Raw genomic sequence first — 21,958 nt, 5'->3', positions numbered from 1 at the left:
AGATTCTTTTTTGCATCCCATCTCTGCAGGGAGGCCGGATCTATTTGACCAGTCTTCTCTTAGTGACTGATGGGGCTCCAAAGGGAACCGAGGATTATACCCGAGGCTTTTATGATCCTTCTGAGACCCTGGCCGCAACCTGGAATAGAAAAGCTACTGAGGCCTTGGATAGGATCACTTGCATGCAGCGTCTCTTGGTCCATTGTTCCCAACATTGCCCCATCATTCAACTGAGGGTGGTAAATAGGATGAAGAGCAGTGGTGGGATTCAGCCGGTTTGCACTGGTTTTGCCGAACTAGTAGTTAACTTTGTGTGCATAACCATGCCCAGCCCCCCTAACCCCATGGCTTGCCCCTCCCCTCCAAGTCACTCCTGGCCTTGCCCGGCTCTACTTCGGCCATTTTGGCAGCTCCCCTCCCAGCAAGCACCATTGGTGCAGGCAAGACCCCAAAGGAGTTCTGACAAGGCGCTTGGAGGGAGAGGATGGAGTTATAAACAGGCAGCTGAACTAAGTGCCTGAAGGACCCCATCTGTTACTGGGAGTTCAGGCGCCTCGGTGGCTTGTGAGCGAGGCCTCACCTGGGCTCCTCAGCAGACAATGGGCTTCACAGGCCAATTTAGCATTGCCAGCTCTACCCTAAGGAGGTTGGGAGTGTCATTGGGGCTCCTGCAAAGAGGGGCTCAGGCTTGGTTCCTGTGTTGCGCCATGATACACGAGCTGCTGCCGGCACTGAGTGGCTACCTGGGCAGCCTCTTCATGGGCAGTGGCTTGCAGGTGAGCCCTCCCTCTCTCCATGGATCCATCTCAGCACCCCTCCTCCTCCTTCTCCTCCTCCCCTCACTGGGTGAGCCCAGAAACGCAGAGTGAGAGGGATAAATGGGCAGCTGGGCCTGTCGCTGACAGTTGGTTTCCAGCACCAGAGAGGGTGACGAAGGGAAGTGGTCAGGCTGCCGTTTCCTTTCAGTGGGTCACATGGAGAGAGACAAGGCTCCTCTTGCCCTTTCTTCCCCCCTCACTGGGCATGGCAGAGCTTCCTGACCCTCACTTAGCCACCAGCCACTTTTACTGATGCAATTTGGGGGTGGCAGGTGAGGAGGACTGGGACAGGGGAGAAAGAATCCGCAACTCCCAGCCTGACTGGCTTCTTCCTGGCAACTCTTTCTCTACTTTTCGGGGTCGGCAGCCAAAGATGAGGTTTTTGTGGGCCGAAGAACTTGCCTCACCACCGCCCAGATGCCCTCACTTCCCCGAAACATTGCTTTGCCTACTTAATTTCCAGCTCCGTCACGTTTCTCACCATTGTGTGCAGGGAAACAATAGTGTGTGGGACTAAAGAAAACAAAAGTTCAATAAATCAATTCCATCTTCTCACGAAAAAAGATCTCATGAAGTTGGAATTGAGTAATTTCTTTTAGTCCCACGAACTTCTTTCTCTGCACAAGAGAGAAACGCAAGAGAGAAATGCGACGGAGCTGGAAATCAGGTAGGCAAAGAAACACTTGGGAGAAGTGAGGGCATCTGGGTGGTGGTGGGTGGGGCAGGCTCTGTGGCCCTGGGCTGCAATGGAGAAACAGGAAAGGGAGTGTCCAGAGTGAGGGAAGGAGGCCTCTTTCACTGCTCTCCTCCTCCCCTTGTGCTGGCCGCTCCATTTCCCATTTCTCCATTGCAGTGCAGTGCCTGGAACCCTTTGATAGTGGGGTGGGGGGATTTAACAACCGGTTTGCCCAGAGTCAGGTTGGCTTCTCACAGGAGGCTCAGGATGGGCCAGGCCTCCCATGGGATGGACCATGCCTCCAACAACAGCCAACGTGACCCTGGACAAACCGGTTGTTAAATGATTTGAATCCTACCACAGATCAAGAGACATCTAGAGCTCTGCTGAAGAAACCTGAGGGATGAATCTGGTGGAACAAGAGCTAGAGCAGGGATGTCAAACTCCATTTCATTGAGAGTTGGATCAGAATTGTTATTGCCTGAGGGGGGCGGGGGGGCAGTTGCCTGTGTGGGCGTGGCCAAGGTAGGCCACGCCAGCTTGACATTCCTCACATCGGGGGGTGGGGGGGGGGACCAGAGTGCGTGCCAGACACTCATCCTCCAGAGGAGCCTCACTGACCGTCTTGGGTCATGGGGGACAGCCCTGGATGGCAGCATGGGCTGCCTGGGGTCCTGGGCAGCAGGAATCTGACCCTTGAGCTCCAAGGGCACTGGGAGTCTGCAGCCCAGCCACACTTCCCCAATGGGATGCCTGGGCCTACTTGCCTCTTGCTCCAGGCTGCTGCTGTTCTGCTGACTCTCCTTGCCTGGGCTGGGCTTCCTGGGCTGGTGGGGCTGGTGAGGGACAGTGGGGCTCCTGATGGAGGGGGCTGTTCCTGCTGGTGTTGCTGCTGCAAGGTGAGGCCTAGCTGTGGGGCTCTGAGATATGTGGGTTCAGGGTGTGGTAAGTCAGCTCTGGGCCTTTGAGAGGCAGAATGGGGAGGGAAGTTCCAGCTTCCTGTTGGGGATGGGGGCTTCTGCTCTTTCCATAAACTGGGGCCATTGCAGGTGGGGTGATGGGTGGGAGGCTCATGCCAAATGTCCGGAAGAGGTGGAGGAGTTTTGGACGGTGTGGGCTGTGACCCATGGTGGCAGCACCAGGACCTGGTGGAAGCAGATGCATGGTGGGAGGCATGAGATTTGGCCTTCAAAGTGGTCACACAGCTTCCTGCCCCATCCCAGCTGAGATGGTCATGGGCAAGCAAAAACAAAAAACAAAGTGGTCACACCAGCTGCCTGCAATTACTGCAGGTTCGAATCTCCCCAGGCTCAAGGTTGACTCAGCCTTCCATCCTTTCTAAGGTAAATTGAGGACCCAGTTGTGGGGGCAATAAGCTGACTTTGTATAAATATACAAAAGGATGAAGGCTATTGCTTAGCACATTGTAAGATGCCCTGAGTCTCCGGAGAAGGGCGGCATATAAATCAAATTAAAAAAAAATGGTGTATCAGAGTGGACGGGTGAGTGGGTAGCTGCCAGTGCATTCAGCAGGCTGGATCACATGCCTGATCCCATGGCTCTACCTCTGCCTGCTGCTTGGAGGGCCGGACAGGTGGTCCCAGCACTCAGACCCACCTGCCCAGAATGGGCTGTTGAGCCACAGTGTGCACCAGTGGGCTGCAGCTTCTACAAAACACCATTGGCTCCAGCGTGCTTGCCAACTCCTATGTGTGCATTGGGGTGGGATGGGCCTTGTGTTCGACATATCTGAGCTAGAGCTTCTAGAAAATGATATATGCATAAGGAATAGATGATGTAAGCATACCTATTCATAATTAACAAACTATCAATCATGTTGCTACTCTTCTACTTTTCAGCAGAGAAATATTCACTCAATGAAAAAGTAGGTCAGTTACGTTGCCATAGAAATTTTTGATAAAGCTCATTGAAAACCAGAAAATTCAAGTCTGATACTTCATGGGCCAATTAGAATCCATTCCTCCATTGTTTCTATTTCTCATACGAGAGGTCATTTTATGGAAAGGGAGATGTTATTAAAAATAATTGAATACTGGTAGAGATCTCTATAAAGCCTCAGCCATCTAAGGAAACAACCATACATGCTTAAAAGCACTGATACCAACCCTTTAAATCACTACCTTAAAAATAATTAAATTAAAAAGAATAGAATGTGGAATGTCCTCCTTGAAATAATGAACACATCTTTAATAAACAGTTTTCCATCCACATCGGGCACTGGACAACACAAGGATACTTTGAAGGCATGATAAATAAAAGGCTGGGTGATTGTTGCTGACCACAGTTAAATTCTAACCAGTTGCAGCATCTGATAAGGAATTTTTAATGGAGAAATACCTCCTTTATGCCATCATCTTTTAGAAATCATCACACTCACATCTCAAAGATAAATATAAATGAGACCGATCCTTGCATTAGTTAGAAATTCTTGTTTCTTACTATATTTTCTCTACAATTCAGATCGGGCCTCAGCAGAATAATGTAGCATTTGGGAAAAAAGATACAAGCCAAGAGAGCAGCCCCAGAGGCCAAAATGGAGAAGATCTCCACAGCCACCATGGACTTCCCTTTGGTGCTCAGGTAGGTAGGGAGGAAGGAGATCCAAACACTGCAAAAGACCAGCATGCTAAAAGTAATGAACTTGGCTTCATTAAAACTATCAGGCAATTTCCTAGCCAGAAAGGCCACTGTGAAACTGACAAAGGCCAAAAGTCCTAGGTAAGAAAGGACACCATAAAACATTACAGCTGAGCCTTGCTTACATTCCAAGATGGTCTCTCCAAACAAAGAGTGAAAGTCACAGCTGGGAAACGGAGGGGAGGTTATCAGCCAAGTGGCACAAAGGACTGCTTGAATCAGGGGACAGGCTATGACAATGGAGTTGGTCAATGGTTTTCCTAAGAGTTTCCTTGTCCTGTTCCCTGGCTTGGTGGCCATGAAGGCCAGAACCACCATGACAGTTTTTGCCAACACAGAGGAAACTGCAAGGGCAAAGAGAATGGCAAAGGCAGATTGTTGTAAGAGACAGGTGATCTTCCCTGGTTGACCAATGAAGAGGAAGGAGCAAAGGAAGCAGAGCAGGAGGGAAACCAGGATGATGTAGGTGAGATCTCGGTTGTTGGCCTTGACAATTGGTGTGTCATGATGTTTATAGAAAATCACCAGGACTGCAGAAGTGATCACAGAGAGAAAAAGAGCAAGAAAAACTAAAATGTATCCCAGGGTGTCTTGATAGGCAAGAAAGTGCATCTTCTTGGCAATGCAGTGGTCCTTTTCCTTGTTGGGAAATTGGTCTTCTGGGCAGGGGTCACAGCGAGCTGCATCTGAAATCAAAAGTCTTTGTCTAATGATTTCTTGAACAACTACCATGCACATTATCCCTCCCGCATAAATGATATGAGTATTGCCTATCTGCTGTTGACCTACCTACAAAGGGTGTAATGAAACAATCCCCTATACTATTTATGGGGCATCAAAAAGAGCAAATCATCCTTCATTTATGATGATTCTGGGAATAGATAAGCCAGAGACAAGGATTTATTCAGTTCTAACTATCCATTCACTATGTACTTCCATGACTAATGTGGTTTTCAGTCTGAGATTCCTGTCTGTTTTTCCGCCATTTTATAATCGAACACAAAGAAGAACAGCAGATCCGTTATCCAGAAATGTTGCTGTTTTGTTTTGAGTACATTATTCCTGCCTTAACATCTCTGCTTTGTACTTTAAATCTGTTCATTCCTGACTTCCGGTTGTACTTCTTGTGCCTTCGGAAGCCTGATCTGCGAGCTCCGTGGTCAGCTCTGACCTCTCATTATTGGAGGGGTCAAATCAGGACCACAGCCACCCTGGAGGGGTGGTGAAGCAAAGGGGGACAGCTTAGCAGGTAGAGGGGAGTCACATCTCCCTTCCCTGACTAGGAAAGCCCACTCCGCCAACGACAGGGAGCAACGGCAGCAAACATGGCTGCCTGAATACCCAGGACTGAGCAGGAGCAGGAAAAGTGAGTGGCTTGTGAACTGGACAAAAGAATAATTTTCTTTGAAAATATCCCCAAGAAATATGAGGGGGAAGAATACTGGAACTATTTGCTAGCTGCGGAATAAGCACACTTATTTTGATATATAAAAGCTATAATATTTAAGAAGAAAACTTTTTAAAGAAAACTAAGTTTAAAAATTGAACTCTCAAAGTGAAGATGTGAGATTGAAAAGGTATTTTTTAAATAATATATATACTGGAATTTGATCTGGAAATTGTTTATATTTTATGACTATCAAATTTTATTATTATTCGTTCGCCCACCTATTGGATTTACAATCTAAAATAATTAAAAATGGATAATCAGCACTATGCAGAGAGGCAATACCAAGCTGAATCATGAGCGCCATCTGCTGCTAAGAGGAGAACTGTGCATCTATGGGAATTTTTATCTTTGTTGGATTATAAGGAGTTAGTTCAAATTTATTTTAAACTTCAAAATACAAAACTTTTGAAGAAATAAAAGTGATTGGAAGGAACGTGGATAACCCCTGGATTTTTTTAAAAAAATTGGACTGACTGTAAAATGGAAATAAGTGGATATAATGATATGGAGCTGACATACCAAGACATGAAGGATTTTACAAAAGAACATAAGGAGTTGAAGCTTCATGCGCAGAAGCATTTTGATGACATCGGGGTCAGTGGGCAGAGCCTCCCACCGGTTTTACTACCAGTTCTATAGAACCGGTGTGAACCGGGAGCAACCCACTACTGGTAGTAACATAATGAATATAAGAAATGAATGATTGGAGATAATATATATATATATATATATATATATATATATATATATATATATATATATATATATATATATATATATATATATATAATGTAATTATTAACAAAAAGCTAGAGAAAGATCATGATTGATATATTGGAATATTGAATAATGAAAAAAGGAAAATCTTTGATTATTAGAATGATAGGGGTAAGGGGAAAAAAGAGGGCTAAAATAGAAGTAGAAATATGAGGGGGAAAATAGTAGAAACAGATATTAAGATGATATGAAGTATGATAGAATTATGAGAAGGTTTAGAGTTGAAAGTTGACAGTAGAAACTATGTTAGTAAAATTAAAAATGAAAATGGGCTGTAATTATTAAGAATAATATTGTTATGATTATTTATATTGAAATGTATGAAACGCAGGAATCAAACCATTCACAAAATGAGATGTATAAAACCCTCCCCTTCTCTGGGGGAAGGTTTCTTGCCGTCTGCCTTGAAAGAGGCGGTGGTGAGGCCCCTTCTCAAGAAGCCTTCTCTGGACCCGGCTGTTTTGGCAAATTACCATCCTGTCTCCAACCTTCGCTTTATTGCGAAGGTTGTTGAGAGTGTGATTGCGCAACAGCTCCCGCAGTACCTGGATGAAACCGTCTATCTAGATCCGTGCCAATCCGGCTTCAGGCCTGGGTACAGCGCAGAAACGGCATTGGTCGCGTTGGTTGAACAGGGGTTGCTCCTCTTTTCTGGTCCTATTAGACCTCTCAGCGGCTTTTGATACCATCGACCATGGTATCATGCTGCACTGGCTGGAGGGATTGTGGGTGAGAGGAACCGTCTTGCGGGTCTGGATGGGGAGGAACAGGCTTCGACTCAACCCTTCGAAGACCGAGTGGCTGTGGATGCCGGCATCCCGATATAGCCAGCTGATGTCATCGCTGTCATTGAAACCCAAAGAGGGGGCTCGCAACTTGGGCGTCCTCCTGGATACACGGCTGTCTTTAGAAGAGCATATGACAGCCGTGGCCAAGGGGGCTTTTTATCAGGTTCGCCTGATATGCCAGTTACGTCCCTTTCTGGATCGGGATTCCTTATGCACAGTCACTCATGCTCTCATCACTTCCCACCTGGACTACTGTAACACTCTCTACATGGGGCTCCCCTTGAGGAGCACCCGGAGGCTCCAACTGGTCCAGAATGCAGCCGCGCGGGTGATTACGGGAGCAACATGGTGCTCCCATATAACACCTCTCCTGCGCGAGCTGCACTGGCTCCCGGTGGACTTCCGGGTGCGCTTCAAGGTGTTGGTTCTCACCTTTAAAGCGCTCCATGGCTTAGGGCCAGGGTATTTATGAGACCACCTTCTGCTACCGATAACCTCCCAGCGGCCAATATGCTCTCACAGAGAGGGCCTCCTCAGGGTGCCGTCAGTAAAGAAATGTCAGCTGGCAGCCCCCAGGGGGAAAGCCTTCTCTGTGGGGGCACCTGCCCTCTGGAATGAGCTTCCTCCCGGAATATGATTGATCCCGGATCTCCGCACTTTCCGTAAGGCCCTGAAGGTGTTTTTATTTCAGCAAGCCGGCCTAGCCTAATTAGGTTTTTTATGGGTTAGTTTTAATTGTATAGCTTTGGGGTTTTAAATTGGGGGCCGATTGATTTAATTTATTATAGCTATCTTAACTTTAATATTGTATGTATTTTAATTTCGGCTGTTCACCACCCTCAGTCCCTAGGGGGAGAAGGGCGGTATATAAATTCAAATATAAATAAATAAATAAATAAATAAATAAATAAATAAATAAATAAATAAAAAAAACTTTTAAAAAATCTGTTCATTCCTCCCTTTCTGCCCTATCGAATAGACATAAATAGATGGAATTCCTCTTTCTCTGGCAGGTCTATTTCCTCAGAGGTTGTTATTATTATTATTATTATTATTATTATTATTATTATTATTATTATTATTATTATTATTATTATTATTATTATTTAAATTTGTATACCGCCCTACTCCCGAAGGACTCAGGGCGGTGAACAGCCAGATAAAATACATATAATACAAATGTTAAAAAGCATTAAAATACAATTAAATAATTTGGCCCAGAAAACAAAATTTAAAACACCCCAAATTCTTAAGACAAATTTAAAATTTAATTTTTTTAAAAAAGTTTAAAAGTTTAAAAGAGAGGTTAGGCCAGGCTGGCCTGCTGAAAAAGAAATGTTTTGATGGCACGGCAAAAAGCGCGCAGGTCCGGGATCCTCCGTATCTCCGGGGGGAGCTTGTTCCAGATGGCGGGTGCCCCCACACAGAAGGCTCTCCCCCTGGGGGCTGTCAGCTGACATTTTTTGGCCGACGGCAGGCCAGGGCAGTTTAGATCAATAGAAAGTTTCTATTGAAAAGTATCAGTGCATGTCAATTTTATCAAAAATGGTCACAATAACAAAAATATACTGATTTTATGAATGTCTTCCTTGATTCTGGAAGATTTAAATTTGAAGTCTGCTCTACCTGTCTGATTAGAAATGGTCCCTTCTGGACAAGCGTCACAGTGGTAGCAGCAAACCTGCTTGCCCTCTGGAACTCTTCTCCTCTCTCCTGCATGGCATCTCTTCCTTCCACACCTGGCAATGGGGATGGTCTAAAAGATAAGTATTTGTAATTACTTAAGCTATGAATCTGCTGCATTAATTCTTTTCCCCACTCCTACTTCTATGTTCAGATTCTCTTCTAAAGAGATTCAGTGCCACCGTCTATCAGAAATATGGAACAGCTCCTGAGGGATTCAGGCCACTGGCATTCCTGAGACATTAATAGATGCTGGAGATTGGAACTGGGGTTCCATCATGAGGAGGAAGGCTTGTGACTGAACCACAGCATTTCTAAAAGAAAGAACCATGAGGATACAACTGAGATCCATGGAAATCACTGTGGCTTGATGTAATTGCATCCTGCATTTCAAGCAGATGTTGATCCCAAGGCTAACCCTTTGTGGAATGACACAAATCAGACCTCAAAGCAGATTTTTCACCAAATGACTGCCATGATTTCTGACTCAACTGAATATTTTTCAATTGAGAAAGATGTTCTTCATCAGAAGAAGAGAATGAATCTTTCTGTGAACTTACAACATTTCCTTGCAGCTCACCTTTGTGGCCCAGACAATGCCATCAGATTTAATGGTGAAATTGTGGCCTGGGGAAGCCTCAGGATTTACTTGCCCAATCTTCATGGGGACAAAAGATTGATTGGGGAAGAGAACCCAGTTGATAAGATCATAACGAGCAGATCCCAGTCCATCTTCTGAGAAGGAGACCTCATCTCCAGCACTGTTGTTGAACTGCACATTCCTCAAATAAGGAAGAATCTGCAAAAAAGGAGACCTTCAGAAATAGGAGTATTGGGCCTAGAGCTACAAATGGAACATCATAGTTCCACCTCTTGGTGGCAATCTGAAGAATTGGGTGTATTTTACTCTGAAACTAAGTTTTAGCTTTATCACTGGGCATGGTTTCCAACTCCAATTTCACTAAAATACAAGAATTTTAGTTCCACAATCTAAATTTAATTTTAGGATTTTCCTCTTGTATACTTCGCTACGTGCACTTTGAAATAGTTCCAAGGTCTTGTTGACTGATTAATGAATGTTTGAAATAAATAAATCATTTCTATCAGAACTATGGAAAATTCCACTGATTTTCTCTAGCTCATTGATAAAGACAACAGAAGCCAGGAACTGGTTTTGATCTACTGGGCCACATGGAAGGAAGCATCTGATATGGTTGGTCACTTCACTATTCAGAGATGTCCAACATTTTAGCCTTTGATGCAGAAAATTCTGATGAATTTCAGATCAGGAACCCATTAGGACCACTTTGAATCTTGCTCTGTGCTGTGGTTGTCATAGAAACAGAATACTATTATTGGAAGGGACATTGGAGGTCTTCTAGCCCAACCCTCTGCTCAAGAAACAGACCCTCTACAGTTTTAGACATGTGGCCATCCTGTCTCTTCTTAAATGGCTCCAGCAATGGGGCACCTACGATTTGTAAAGGTAAACCCTTCCTTAAGAAATTTCTCCTTAGTTCTAGGTCGCTTCTCTCCTTGGTTAGTTTCTATCTGTGGACTGAGTCAAAAGACACAGAAATTACCTGCCATGAGTGGACATTTGAGTTCCTCTTTCCAAGCCTCATCATGGTCGGTCGAACTCTGGATCCATACATTGCATGCAAAGCATATGCCAGAGCATAAACAGCATTGTAGATATTGTAACTGTCACCTGTCATTCTTGTTTCAAAAATGTAATTTTGCAGATTCTGTAGATTCTCCTTTCCTGTACATTGTTTTTCCCCCTTCGGAGGGATCTTTCCTGATTTATGTATCTTGCAGCCAAAGACCGCTTCCCACCATACAGGGAGAAAGACATCTCCTTGGGGGTTCAAGGGGTCTAAAGACAGGAGGAAGTGGCTGAATTCAGAGACATTCCCGGGGTGGTCCCTAAAATGCAAGACCCCATGATGAAGCTTTACATATTGCAATGTGTGTTCAGATTCTTCCACGCCAAGTTTCCAATGGGAAGTGAAGATATAAACTTTGCTAAATGATACTTTCCTCTGGTTTTCAAAAGAATACATCCCCTCTATTACAGTGAGAGTAACAATTGAGTCTGCAAACAGAATAAACACTTCTGTTTTAGACAAGGTAAGGAAATTAAGAATAAACTTCTTATGATTGATTTCAGTATCATCCAATTCCAGGATTAGAGTGAAGGCCAGGCAGATCTCCTTCTCCTGGAGCATTGGCATCAGAGTTGAGATGAAACGTTCTCCCCTCTCATCTTCAGGGGCAAAAAGCCCAACCCAGTTCCACTGGAAATGCAGGAGCAGCTGGACTAAACCCACATATTGAGGAGATTCCTTGGGATTAATCCGGAAGAAGGAAGGATAAAGTCTTCTCTCTCCCTCAGAGAACTCAAAGCCAACACCGAGCTGGAGAAAGTGAGATTATTTTTTTCAAAGACATAGTAAGTTTTATGTTGACTTTAGTAGTTACCATTGTCTGGTTGATGGCCCTCATAGACAGGCTGACTCACTTTGACTGGCAAACTTCATCTTCTTCCCTTCTTAGCCATTTTTATTAGTTGTGGTACATCAGAAGACAAGAGAAGAAACCAACAACCTGATACAGAGAATAAATGGCTCTAAAATGATGGCTACTGTTTAATAAAAAATAAACTAAGAGTCACAAGCTCATTATATTCCCCACCCCAACAAAAAATACTTTTAGTTTTATTTTTGGCTTCTGTCTGTGCTTCTGATCTTTGTCTGTTCCATACTCTATCTAAGAGAGCTCTCTTACCTGTGGGACCTTAAAGATGCTGAAGATGGAGGCCATCTCTATTGAAATCTTGGCACTGAGACCACCAATGACGGAGAGCAGATTGTCCTGCAGGTCACATTTGTACCCTGGAACCACTTGGCCTCGTGAGGAGAGCATGGAGAGGCTGTTTAAGGAAATAATCTCCTCCCTCTGGAAATGGCGGTAGATGTGGAAGCCAAGGGTGATGTTGGGGAGCAGAAGAAACTCCTTATTGACCTGGGAGACAGCAAACATCAATGCAAGGAACTCCTGGTAGTTACTGGGTAGGAGACTGTAGTGAGAAAAACATTGGTGAACATGACAGGAAAGCTTGTGCATGGCTGTAGAATTTGCTTCACTGTTTGGGGGGACTTATGGTGGGAGAAACTCCCAAATTTCATTGTGTTTGCATTTTTATTCAAAGGATTTCCCTTGACTAAACTTGGATGATTTTGTGAGAGAGGAGACAAGCCTTTCCATAAATATCATGGACTGTTTTATACTCTCTATCGATTCCTTCCATATTCACTCTGCTTTAGGGGCTGTAATCCTTTCCAACTGCTCCCCTTTCACCATCATTATTTAAGGTCCCTTTTGGAGCAGCTTCTTCAGGTGTGGTAAGGATTGCTGAGCACAGGACTACAGTGGGAGTCACCTCATAGCTTTACTGAAGGCCATTATTCATCAGCAATGCTGATTCCAAAACTGAGAGGGATTTTTGTAACCCCTGAACACTTGAAAAGTGTGGAGCTTTTATTTGAATTTTCTACCAGAAGCTTCTGTTCAGATTAATATTATAATTTAACTTCTTCACTAGGTCAGCATAGCTTCCCTCTTCATTTTATTGTTTATCATCTTCCTAATGAAGAGATTGAGAATTCCAGCCTATTTTAAGAGCTTGCTAATTTACTGAGAGAAGCACAAAATGCGCACTACACCAGGACTGTTCAAAACACTAGAAGAAGTATTTCTGAAAGGAGTCCCAGAATTTTAAGCAAAGAGAACATTTATCTGCATGTTTCCCCTTCAGCTGAAACTTACATATTTTCTAAAAGAAGATTCACTGTATTAAAATCTAGGGCAGGAGGCTTGAAAATCATTCGCAAGGGTAAATTCCCACCAATAATGAGATCACCAGGCCTGTAGTTACTTTCCTCTAACTGTACACAATCCCTGAACACAGATATGTTTTGCAGCCTCTGTGCTGTAGTTGGAGCCAGGAGCCAGAAAAGCATCAGCATCAGAAGTAGCATGACTCCTGCCCGGTCATTCTTATCACCTTCCCTCCTAGAACAGAAATCAAGGTTTATGCAGAAACTGATTTGAAGGTTGCTTCTGAAATCTCATTGGAACTTTAGCAGATCAGACACCACCTGTGCCACCTGGATGGCACCAGGACAAATTTATATCAAAAATAATTCCTCTTACCTGAGTTTGGGCTGTGACCATAGAGGAAACAAAGGTGTGTGAGTCTCTTCAAACCCAGGAGTGAGCTCTTTGCAAGACAGGCTAAGGTGACATTTCTGCCCCCCATCTGGTGAACTCAGAGATATTTTTAAAGCAGGTTTTATCCTGGAAGATCTTTGTGTCTGGAAATCCACAGGGGATAAATGAAAAATGACTGTTCTTGTGATAATTGCAGGGAAAAGCCATTGACCTCTCCCCTTAGCAACAGCTTCTCTTCATGCAGCAGAATGGAAAACATCTTTGTGTCTCTTGTAATTCCCAGAGCAGATGGAGTCATGGGGAAATTGTGTTGTTGACCTACATGAAAGTGACCACTGCGCACAAGATGGATTTTGGTTTATGCCCTATTTGGTCAGATAATAGGAGGGCAACTTGCAAATAATGGCACAAGGCATAAATGGATTTTTTTTTTTAATTTGATTTATATGCTGCCCTTCTCCAGAGACTCAGGGCGGCTTACAATGCGTTAAGCCAGTGTTTCCCAAACTTGGCTATTTTAAGATGTATGGTCTTCAACTCCTAGAATTCCTCAACCAGGCATACTATTCCTCAACCAGGCATATTGGCTGGGGAATTCTGGGAGTTGAAGTCCATGCATCTTAAAATAGCCAAGTTTGGGAAACACTGCCTTAAGCAATAGCCTAGGAAGAATCTCAGGATATTAACTGCAATTTATTTGGCAAGACTTGAAAATTTCTGTTGCTGTAGCCTAAGTGTAGGAATTGTCATCCGGGCGTCTCTTTGGGTCTTTTGGGGTGCTGCTCCCCAAATTGCCAGGTCTGAAATTCTTTTCTGGAAGATTCCTTCACAGGACCAGTTGGGATCACTACTACTGTACCAGCCTCCTTGTTGCCTAGCAACTTCCATGTCTGAGCCTCTGGAGGGCATTTGTCAGTTGACAAAGTTTCTTTTCTGTTCGAGGAGGGAAGAAGACAAGAAAGATGGGGCAGGAGTCATGCTACTGCTGATGCCCTTCCAGCTCCTATCTCCAACTTCTCTGAAAAGGCTGCAAACCATATGTGTGTGAAGAAAGACTGGGCAGGAGTTATGCTACTTCTGATGCTGATGCTCTTCTGGCTCCTGGCTCCAACTACAGCAAAGAGGCTGCAAACCATGTGTGTGTTCAGGGATTATATCGAATCAGATGGAAGCTACTACAGGCCTGGTGATCTCGTTATTGGTGGGAATTTGCCCTTGGGAAGCATTAACCAGTCTCCTGTCCTAGAGTTTAATAGAGTGAAGCTTGTTTTTAAAAGGGGTAAGTTTCAGCTGAAGGGGAAACATGGAGATAAATTGTTTCTTTGCTTTACATTCAGGGACTTTTTTCAAAAAATACTTCTAGTGCTTTGAACTGTCCTGGTATAGTTAACATGTTGCTCTTTTCTAGATAAAATACCAAGCTCTTCAAATAAACTTGAATTCTCAATCTCTTCATCAGAAAGATAATAAAACAACAAAAATGAAGAGGGAAGCTATGCTGACCTAGTGAAGAAGTCAAATTATAATATTAATCTGAACAGTAACTTTTGGCATAAAATTCAAATAAAAGCTCAACACGCTTCAAGTGTTCAGGAGTTACAAAGATCCCTCTCAGTGTTGGAATCAGCATTGCTGATGAATAGTGACCTTCAGTAAACCTATGAGGTGATCCCCACTGTAGTCCTGTGCTCAGCAATCCTTACCACACCTGAAGAAGCTGCTCCAAGAGAGACCTTAAATAATTACGGTGAAAGGGGAGCAGTTGGAAAGGATTACAGCCACTGCAGGAAAGTGAATATGGCTGGGATGATAGAGAGTATAAAACAGTCCGGATATCTACGGAAAGACTTGTTTCCTTTCTCACAAAGTCATCCAAGTTTAGCCAAGGAAAATCCTCTGAAAAAAACCCAAACCCATGGAAATTTGGGAGTTTCTGCCCTCAAAAGTCCCCATAAAAATAAAAGCAAATTCTACAGTCATGCACAAGCTTTCTTGTAATGTTTGCCAATGTTTTGCTCACTACAGATTCATCCCCAGTAACTACCAGCAGTTCCTTGCATTGATATTTGCTGTGTCCGAGGTCAATAAGGATTTTCTTCTGCTCCCCAACATCTCCCTTGGCTTCCACATCCATGGCCATTTCCAGACTGTGATAGTTATTTCTTTAAACAGCCTCTCCATGCTCTCCTCACGAGGCCAAGTGGTTCCAGGGTACAAATGTGAGCTGCAGGACACTCTGCTGTCTGTCATTGGTGATCTCAACTCCAAACTCTCAAGGCTGATGGCCTCCATCTTCAGCATCTTCAAGGTCCCACAGGTAAGAGAGCTCCCTTGGATACAATATGGATAAGACAAAGATGAAAACACACACATAAGCCAAGAGGAAATTAAAAGTAGTTTGGGGGAGGCACATCATGAGCCTGTGACTCTTCATTTATTCTTCATAAAAGAGTAGCCATCATTTTAGTGCCATTTATTCTCTGTATCAGGTTGTTGGTTTCATCTCTTGTCTTCTGACATATCACAATCAGTCAAGATGTGTAAGTGGTGGCTCTCCCTAAGAAGGGAAGGAGATGAAGCTTGCCACTGAGGGTCAGTCAGCCTGACTGGTGGAGCAAAATCCATACAATGGTGACTCCTAAAGTTGCCCTAAGACTTTACTTTGTCTTTGAAAGATGAATCTCACTGTTTTTCAGCTCGGTGTTGGCTTTGAGTTCTCTCAGAGAGAGAGAAGAGTTTATCCTTCCTTCTTCCCGATTAATCCCAAGAAATCTCCTCAGAATGTAGGTCTAGTCAAACTACTCCTGTATTTCCAGTGGAACTGGGTTGGACTTTTCACCACTGAAGATGACAGGGGAGAACATTTCATCTCAACTCTGATGCCAATGCTTAAGGAGAAGGAGATCTGCCTGGCCTTCACTAAAAGGCTGAAATCACATGATTTTGAGATTATATGGAAACAATTACATCTCAATTTCCAGACTTGGTCAAAAACTGAAGTGATTATTCTGTTTGGAGACCCCAAATGCATTGTCAGTGTACAGGGAATTTTGTTTGTCCATAAAAAATTCAAGAAGAAAACATTTCAGAATGTTTGGATCTTAACCTCCCATTGGAAACTTAGTGCGAAGGAATCTGAAAACACATTGCTATTTCTAAAGTCTTTCCATGGAGTCTTGCATTTCAGGGACCACACCGGGGATGTCTCAGAATTCAAACATTTTGTTCTGTCTTTAGACCCTTGAACCCACAAGGGGATGTATTTCTCCCTCCATGGTGGGAAAAGGTCTTTCGCTGCAAGATTCACCAACCAGGCAAGATCCTTCCAAAGGGGGAAAAACAATGTACAGGAAAGGAGAATCTGCAGAATCTGCCCAATTACATTTTTGAAACAAGCATGACAGCTGAAAGTTACAATATCTACAATGCCATTTTTGCTGTGGCACACACTTTACATGCAATGTATGGACCCAGAGCCCAGCCAACCATGATGAGGCTTGGAAAGAGGATCTCCAAAGTCCAGTCATGGCAGGTAATTTCTGTGGCTTCCTTAGAAAGGAAAACATATTAAAAGCATTTATTACAAATATATGAAATAAGAATAATGTTTTGTTGGAAGAGTTTGGGGGTGGGGGGAGAAGAGAAGTAAACCAAATGAGATCTCCATAAGATCCATAGAAGAAAGACCTTCATAAAGTCCTGAAAGGCTTCAATGGTTGCCAGAGTTTCAGGAGGTAACCATGACAGGGAGTAGATGTCAGCTGAGAGCAAAAGAACAATCTGGCTGTGTTTGAGTAAGAAGCTTCTAGAAGTCAGTAGAAGTCCTACTTGAGACAGTTGCATAACAACCTCCGTTTCCCTTACCATATAACCCAAATCCAACTTGTAAAAAGACACTCAATTCCTTTTACCCTTGGTTTATGTTTCTATCATTTAACATCCTGTTTGACCCCACCCAATTTGTCCAGTTTTACATTTATCGTACTGCTCAGGTTGTGGTGTGAATGCAGGAAATCTTGGTTCACCTGAGCACATAAAGCAGGACTCAAAATAGTTTTAATGGGTTTTTTGTCTCAAACCCATCAGACTTTTCTGCATTAATGGATAGACGTTGAACTTCTCTGGACAGTGAAGAGAAAAAACAAGCCTTTCCTTTTCCTTGAGGCCCATTTCATCAGATTTTGTTCTTGCTCTGTTGAATTCTCAGACAGAGAAAATCAGAGGAATTCTACTCTGTTCTCATACCAATTATTTAATTGTTGCTAAAGTGAATTTATCGGTTACAAGATCCCAGGACAAAGAAAATATTTAAAACTACATGTAATCAAGTATTACAGGAGGAAAACCATATACGACCCCGTAGACGACCCTCATTCTGTCAAAGATCTTGGAGCACTCATCTGAAATGTTCTAAGTGCCAGAGCTCACTGTAACAACATTGCCAAAAAAGCATTAAGAGTTGTTAATCTAATCTTGCAAAGCTTCATTTCTGGTAATATTATACTGCAAACTAGGACATACAAAACCTTTGCTAGACCAATTCTTCAATGCAGCTCATCTGTCTGGAATCTGCACTGTATTTCAGACATTAATACAATTGAGCGAGTCCAGAGATATTTCACGAGAAGAGTCCTCCACTCCTCTGCTCACAACAGAATACCTTATGCTACCAGGCTCGAAATCTTGGGATTAGACAATTTAGAACTACACCGCCTTCAGTCTGACCTAAGTGTAGTATACAAAATTATCTGCTACAATGTCTTACCTGTCAATGACTACTTCAGCTTCAACCACAATAATACACGAGGACACAATAGATACAAACTCAAGGTAAACCGCTCCAAACTCTATTGCAGAAAATACGACTTCAGCAACAGAGTGCTGACTCTGTGGTTACTTCCCCAAACCCCCAAAACTTTAACCTTAGATTTTCTACTGTTGACCTCACCCCATTCCCAAGACGTCTGTAAGTGGCGTGCATAAGCATACCAACAAGCCTAATGTCCCTGTCCTAATATTCCTTTTTTTTAATCTTTTCATGTATCCAAATTCTGTTTATACTTTTACCTGTTATCTTATATATGATTGACAAATAAATAAATTTAATTAATTAATTAATTAAAAAATATGATTAATTTTGGAATGTGGCACTAAAATCTTTCAGTGTACTTATTCTGATAAAGCTTGATTTGAAGAAACCATGATACAAAGGACCAAAGAAAAACCATTTGTAGTTTCAGAGTTAAATATTTGGTGTTACTGCAGATTCCTCAGTTCTCCACCAAGAGAACTCCTCTAGCTTTTCAGACATGAACTCATCTTCTCAAGATGGTCACCATGTTCTGACAGAAGCCATAACCATAGCTCTAGCCCAAATACTCCTATTTCTGAAGGTCTCCTTTCTTTCAGATTCTTCCCTATTTGAGGAATGTGCAGTTCAACAACAGTGCTGGAGAGGAAGTCTCCTTCTCAGAAGATGGACTGGGATCTGCTCGTTATGATCTTCTTAACTGGGTTTTCCTCCCCAATCAATCTTTTCTCCCCAAGAAGGTTGGGCAAGTAAATCCTGAGGCTCCCCCAGGACAAGATTTCACATTAAATCTGATGGAATCGTCTGGGGCACAAAGGTGAGCTGCAAGGAAATGTTGTAAATTGAAGGAAAGATTCATTCTCTTCTTGAGATGTACAACATCTTTCTAACTGGAAAAATAATCAATTGAGTCAGAAATCTTGGCAGTCATTTGGTGTAAAATCAGCTTTGCATGTAACACATTTGATGCCTGATTTGTGTCATTCCACAAAGGGTTAGCCTTGGGAACAATGCTTGAAATGCTGCAGGATGCAATTACAGCAAGCAACAGTGATTTCCATGGACCATTGATGCTCAGTAGTATCCTCATGGTTCTTTTTTTAGAAATGCTGTAGTTCAGTCACAAGCCTTCCTCTACAGGCTGAGATCCCAGTTCCAATCTCCAACATCTGATGGTAGGTTGGGAGTGCCAATGGCCTGAATCCCCCAGCAGCTGTTCCTGGTTTTTGATAGATGGTGGCAATCTATTTCCTAAGAAGAGAATCTGAAAATAGAAGTAGGAATAAAAAAGGGAAATAGGAATGAGGGAAAGAATGAATGCAGCAAGTTCATTGCTTAGGTAATTTGAAATATTTCTCTTTCAGACCATCCCCTTTGCCAGATGTGGCAGAAAGAGGTGCCATGCAGGAGAGAGGAGAAGAGTTCCAGAGGGCAAGCCAGTTTGCTGCTACCAGTGTGACCCTTGTCCAGAAGGGACCATTTCTAATCAGACAGGTAGAGCAAACTTCAAAAGTAGATCTTCCAAGATCAAAGAAGACATTCATTAAATCTATTTTCTTTATTGTGATCATTTTTGATATGATTGGCATGCACTCATATTTTTCACTAGAACTTTTCAGTTGATGGATCTAAATTGCCCTGGCCACAGAAGTCGCCTTTCCCAATCCTCAGCAGTTCCATGCAGGATAGTTTTAGGGCAGAATTTATGAATCTCCAAAATGCATTTCAACTCCTCCTGTAATATCTGATTGTGAAACCCAAATTCTAATCGTTTCCTGAGGAAGTGGGGTTTTCAGTCCAAGCTTTAATTCTTATTACTTAGGGCATGCTTCATCCATCTATACTATCAAACTCTGAGGAAATAGACCTGCCAGAGAAAGAGGAGATTCATCTATCAGTGTTTCTTTGATAGAGGAGGAGCGATCAAGTAAGTTTGAATGAACACATTTGAAGCACAAAGCAGAGAGATTAAGGCAGGGATCATGTACACATAAACGAAACAGCAACATTCCTGGATAACAGGTCTATCGATCTTCTGTGGGTTCCATTATAAAGAAGGGGAGAAAACAGGCAGCAATCTCAAACTGAAAGCCACATTACTCGTAGAATTGCATAGTGAATGGATAGCTAGAACTGAACTAATCCTCGTCACTGGCTAATCTATCCTAGAACCATTATAAATGCAGCATGATTTCCTTGAATGAATGAATTCTTAAACAAAGATTCTTTATTTCAGATGCTGCTCACTGTGAACCCTGCCCAGAAGACCAATATCCCAACAAGGACAAGGACCAATGCATTGCCAAGAAGATCCACTTTCTTGCCTATCAAGACACCCTGGGATACACTTTAGTTTCTCTCACTCTTTTTCTCTCTGTGAGCACATCTGCAGTCCTGGTGATTTTCTATAAACATCATGATACACCAATTGTTAAAGCCAACAACAGAGAACTCACCTACATCCTGCTGGTCTCCCTCCTGCTCTGCTTTCTCTGCTTCTTCCTCTTCATTGGTCAACCAGGGAAGGTCACCTGTCTCTTCCAACAATCTGCCTTTGCCATCCTCTTTTCCCTTGCAGTTTCCTCTGTGTTGGCAAAAACTGTTATGGTGGTTCTGGCCTTCATGGCCACCAAGCCAGGGAACAGGTCAAGGAAGCTCTTAGGAAAACCACTGACTAACTCTATTGTCTTAGCTTGTCCCCTGGTCCAAACAGTACTTTGTGCCACCTGGCTTGGAACCTCTCCTCCATTTCTCAACTTGGACTTCCACTCCTTGTTTGGAGAGACCATCTTAGAATGTAAGGAAGGTTCAGCTTTAATGTTTTACATGGTCCTCATTTATCTAGCTTTTTTGGCCCTTGTCAGTTTCACAGTAGCATTTCTAGCTAGGAAATTGCCTGATAGTTTTAATGAAGCCAAGTTCATTACTTTTAGCATGCTGGTCTTTTGCAGTGTCTGGGTCTCCTTCCTCCCCACCTACCTGAGCACCAAAGGAAAATCCATGGTGGCTGTGGAGATCTTCTCCATTTTGGCCTCTGGGGCTGCTCTCTTGGCCTGTATTTTTGTCCCCAAATGCTACATTATTCTGCTGAGGCCCGATCTGAATTGTAGAGAAAATATAGTAAGAAACAAGAATGTCTAACTAATGCTGGGATCTGCTTTTTATATTTATATTTCTCTTTGTGGCATGTTTAGAATATGATGATTTCTAAAAAAAAAAATAATGTCTTCAAAGAGGAATTTCTCCATTAAAAAAATCCTTATCAAATGCCACAATTGGTTAGAATTTACCTGTGGTCAACAGCAATCACCCAGCCTTTTGTTTATCATGCCTTCAAAATATCCTCATGTTTTCCAGTGCCTAATGTTGATGCAAAACTGGTTATTAAAGATGTATTCATTATTTCAAGGAGGACATTTTCTCATTCCATTCTTTTTAATTTAATTATTCTTTAAAATAGTATTTTAAAGAGTTGGAATCAGTGCTTTTAGGCCTATATGGTTGTTTCCTTAGACATCTGAGGCTATATAGAGTTCTCTACCAGTATTCAGTTATTTTAAATAATAACTCCCTTTCCATAAAATGGCCTCTCATGTGGGAAATAGAAACAATGGAGGAATGTGTGCTAACTGGAACATAAAATAGCAATTCTCTGGCTTTCAATAAGCTTTATCAACATTTCTATGGCAACGTAACTGATATCCTTTTTTATTAAGAGAATATTTCTCTGTTGAAGATAATAACAGTAGAAGAGTGGCAACATAATTGATAGTTTGTTAATTATGAATAGGTATGATTATACCACCTTATGCATAAATCATTTTCTCCTTCTTTCTCAAATGTATAAATATGAGTGCAATCTTTGGTCTTCAAGAGTTCCTCCCACTATTCTCTGGAGAAAATTTACCCTGGGCACACTCTTAGCAAGCAATACTGCTGTGAGAATTGATTATTGATTTTTGGTCCTGCATTTGGAGCCTGAAGGCTTAAGCAGTTGTAATAGCTACATAAACATGACAGATAGTGCTTGTTTAGTAACAATGATGAAATAGTAACTTTGCA

At 42.6% G+C, this 21,958-nt stretch overlaps 1 protein-coding gene across 1 annotated transcript; it reads left to right on the top strand.

The window, feature by feature from the left end:
• Window positions 1-707: 707 nt before the first annotated feature.
• On the top strand, window positions 708-20,995 carry LOC139312635 (vomeronasal type-2 receptor 26-like; the record flags this gene model as incomplete). Its single annotated transcript, XM_070937585.1, has 4 exons — window positions 708-776; window positions 1,418-1,485; window positions 15,112-15,403; window positions 20,159-20,995. Coding segments are annotated over exons 1-4 (1,266 nt in total), but the record flags the coding sequence as incomplete, so codon positions are not given.
• Between the last annotated feature and the right edge of the window lie 963 nt (window positions 20,996-21,958).

This window comes from Pituophis catenifer, unplaced genomic scaffold (assembly GCF_029215685.1).
Source record: "Pituophis catenifer annectens isolate HBS135680 unplaced genomic scaffold, rPitCat1.0.hap2 SCAF_1, whole genome shotgun sequence".
Lineage (NCBI taxonomy): Eukaryota > Metazoa > Chordata > Lepidosauria > Squamata > Colubridae > Pituophis > Pituophis catenifer.
The sequence above is the reverse complement of the archived record's forward strand: the minus strand, read 5'-3'. Positions and strand labels throughout refer to the sequence as shown.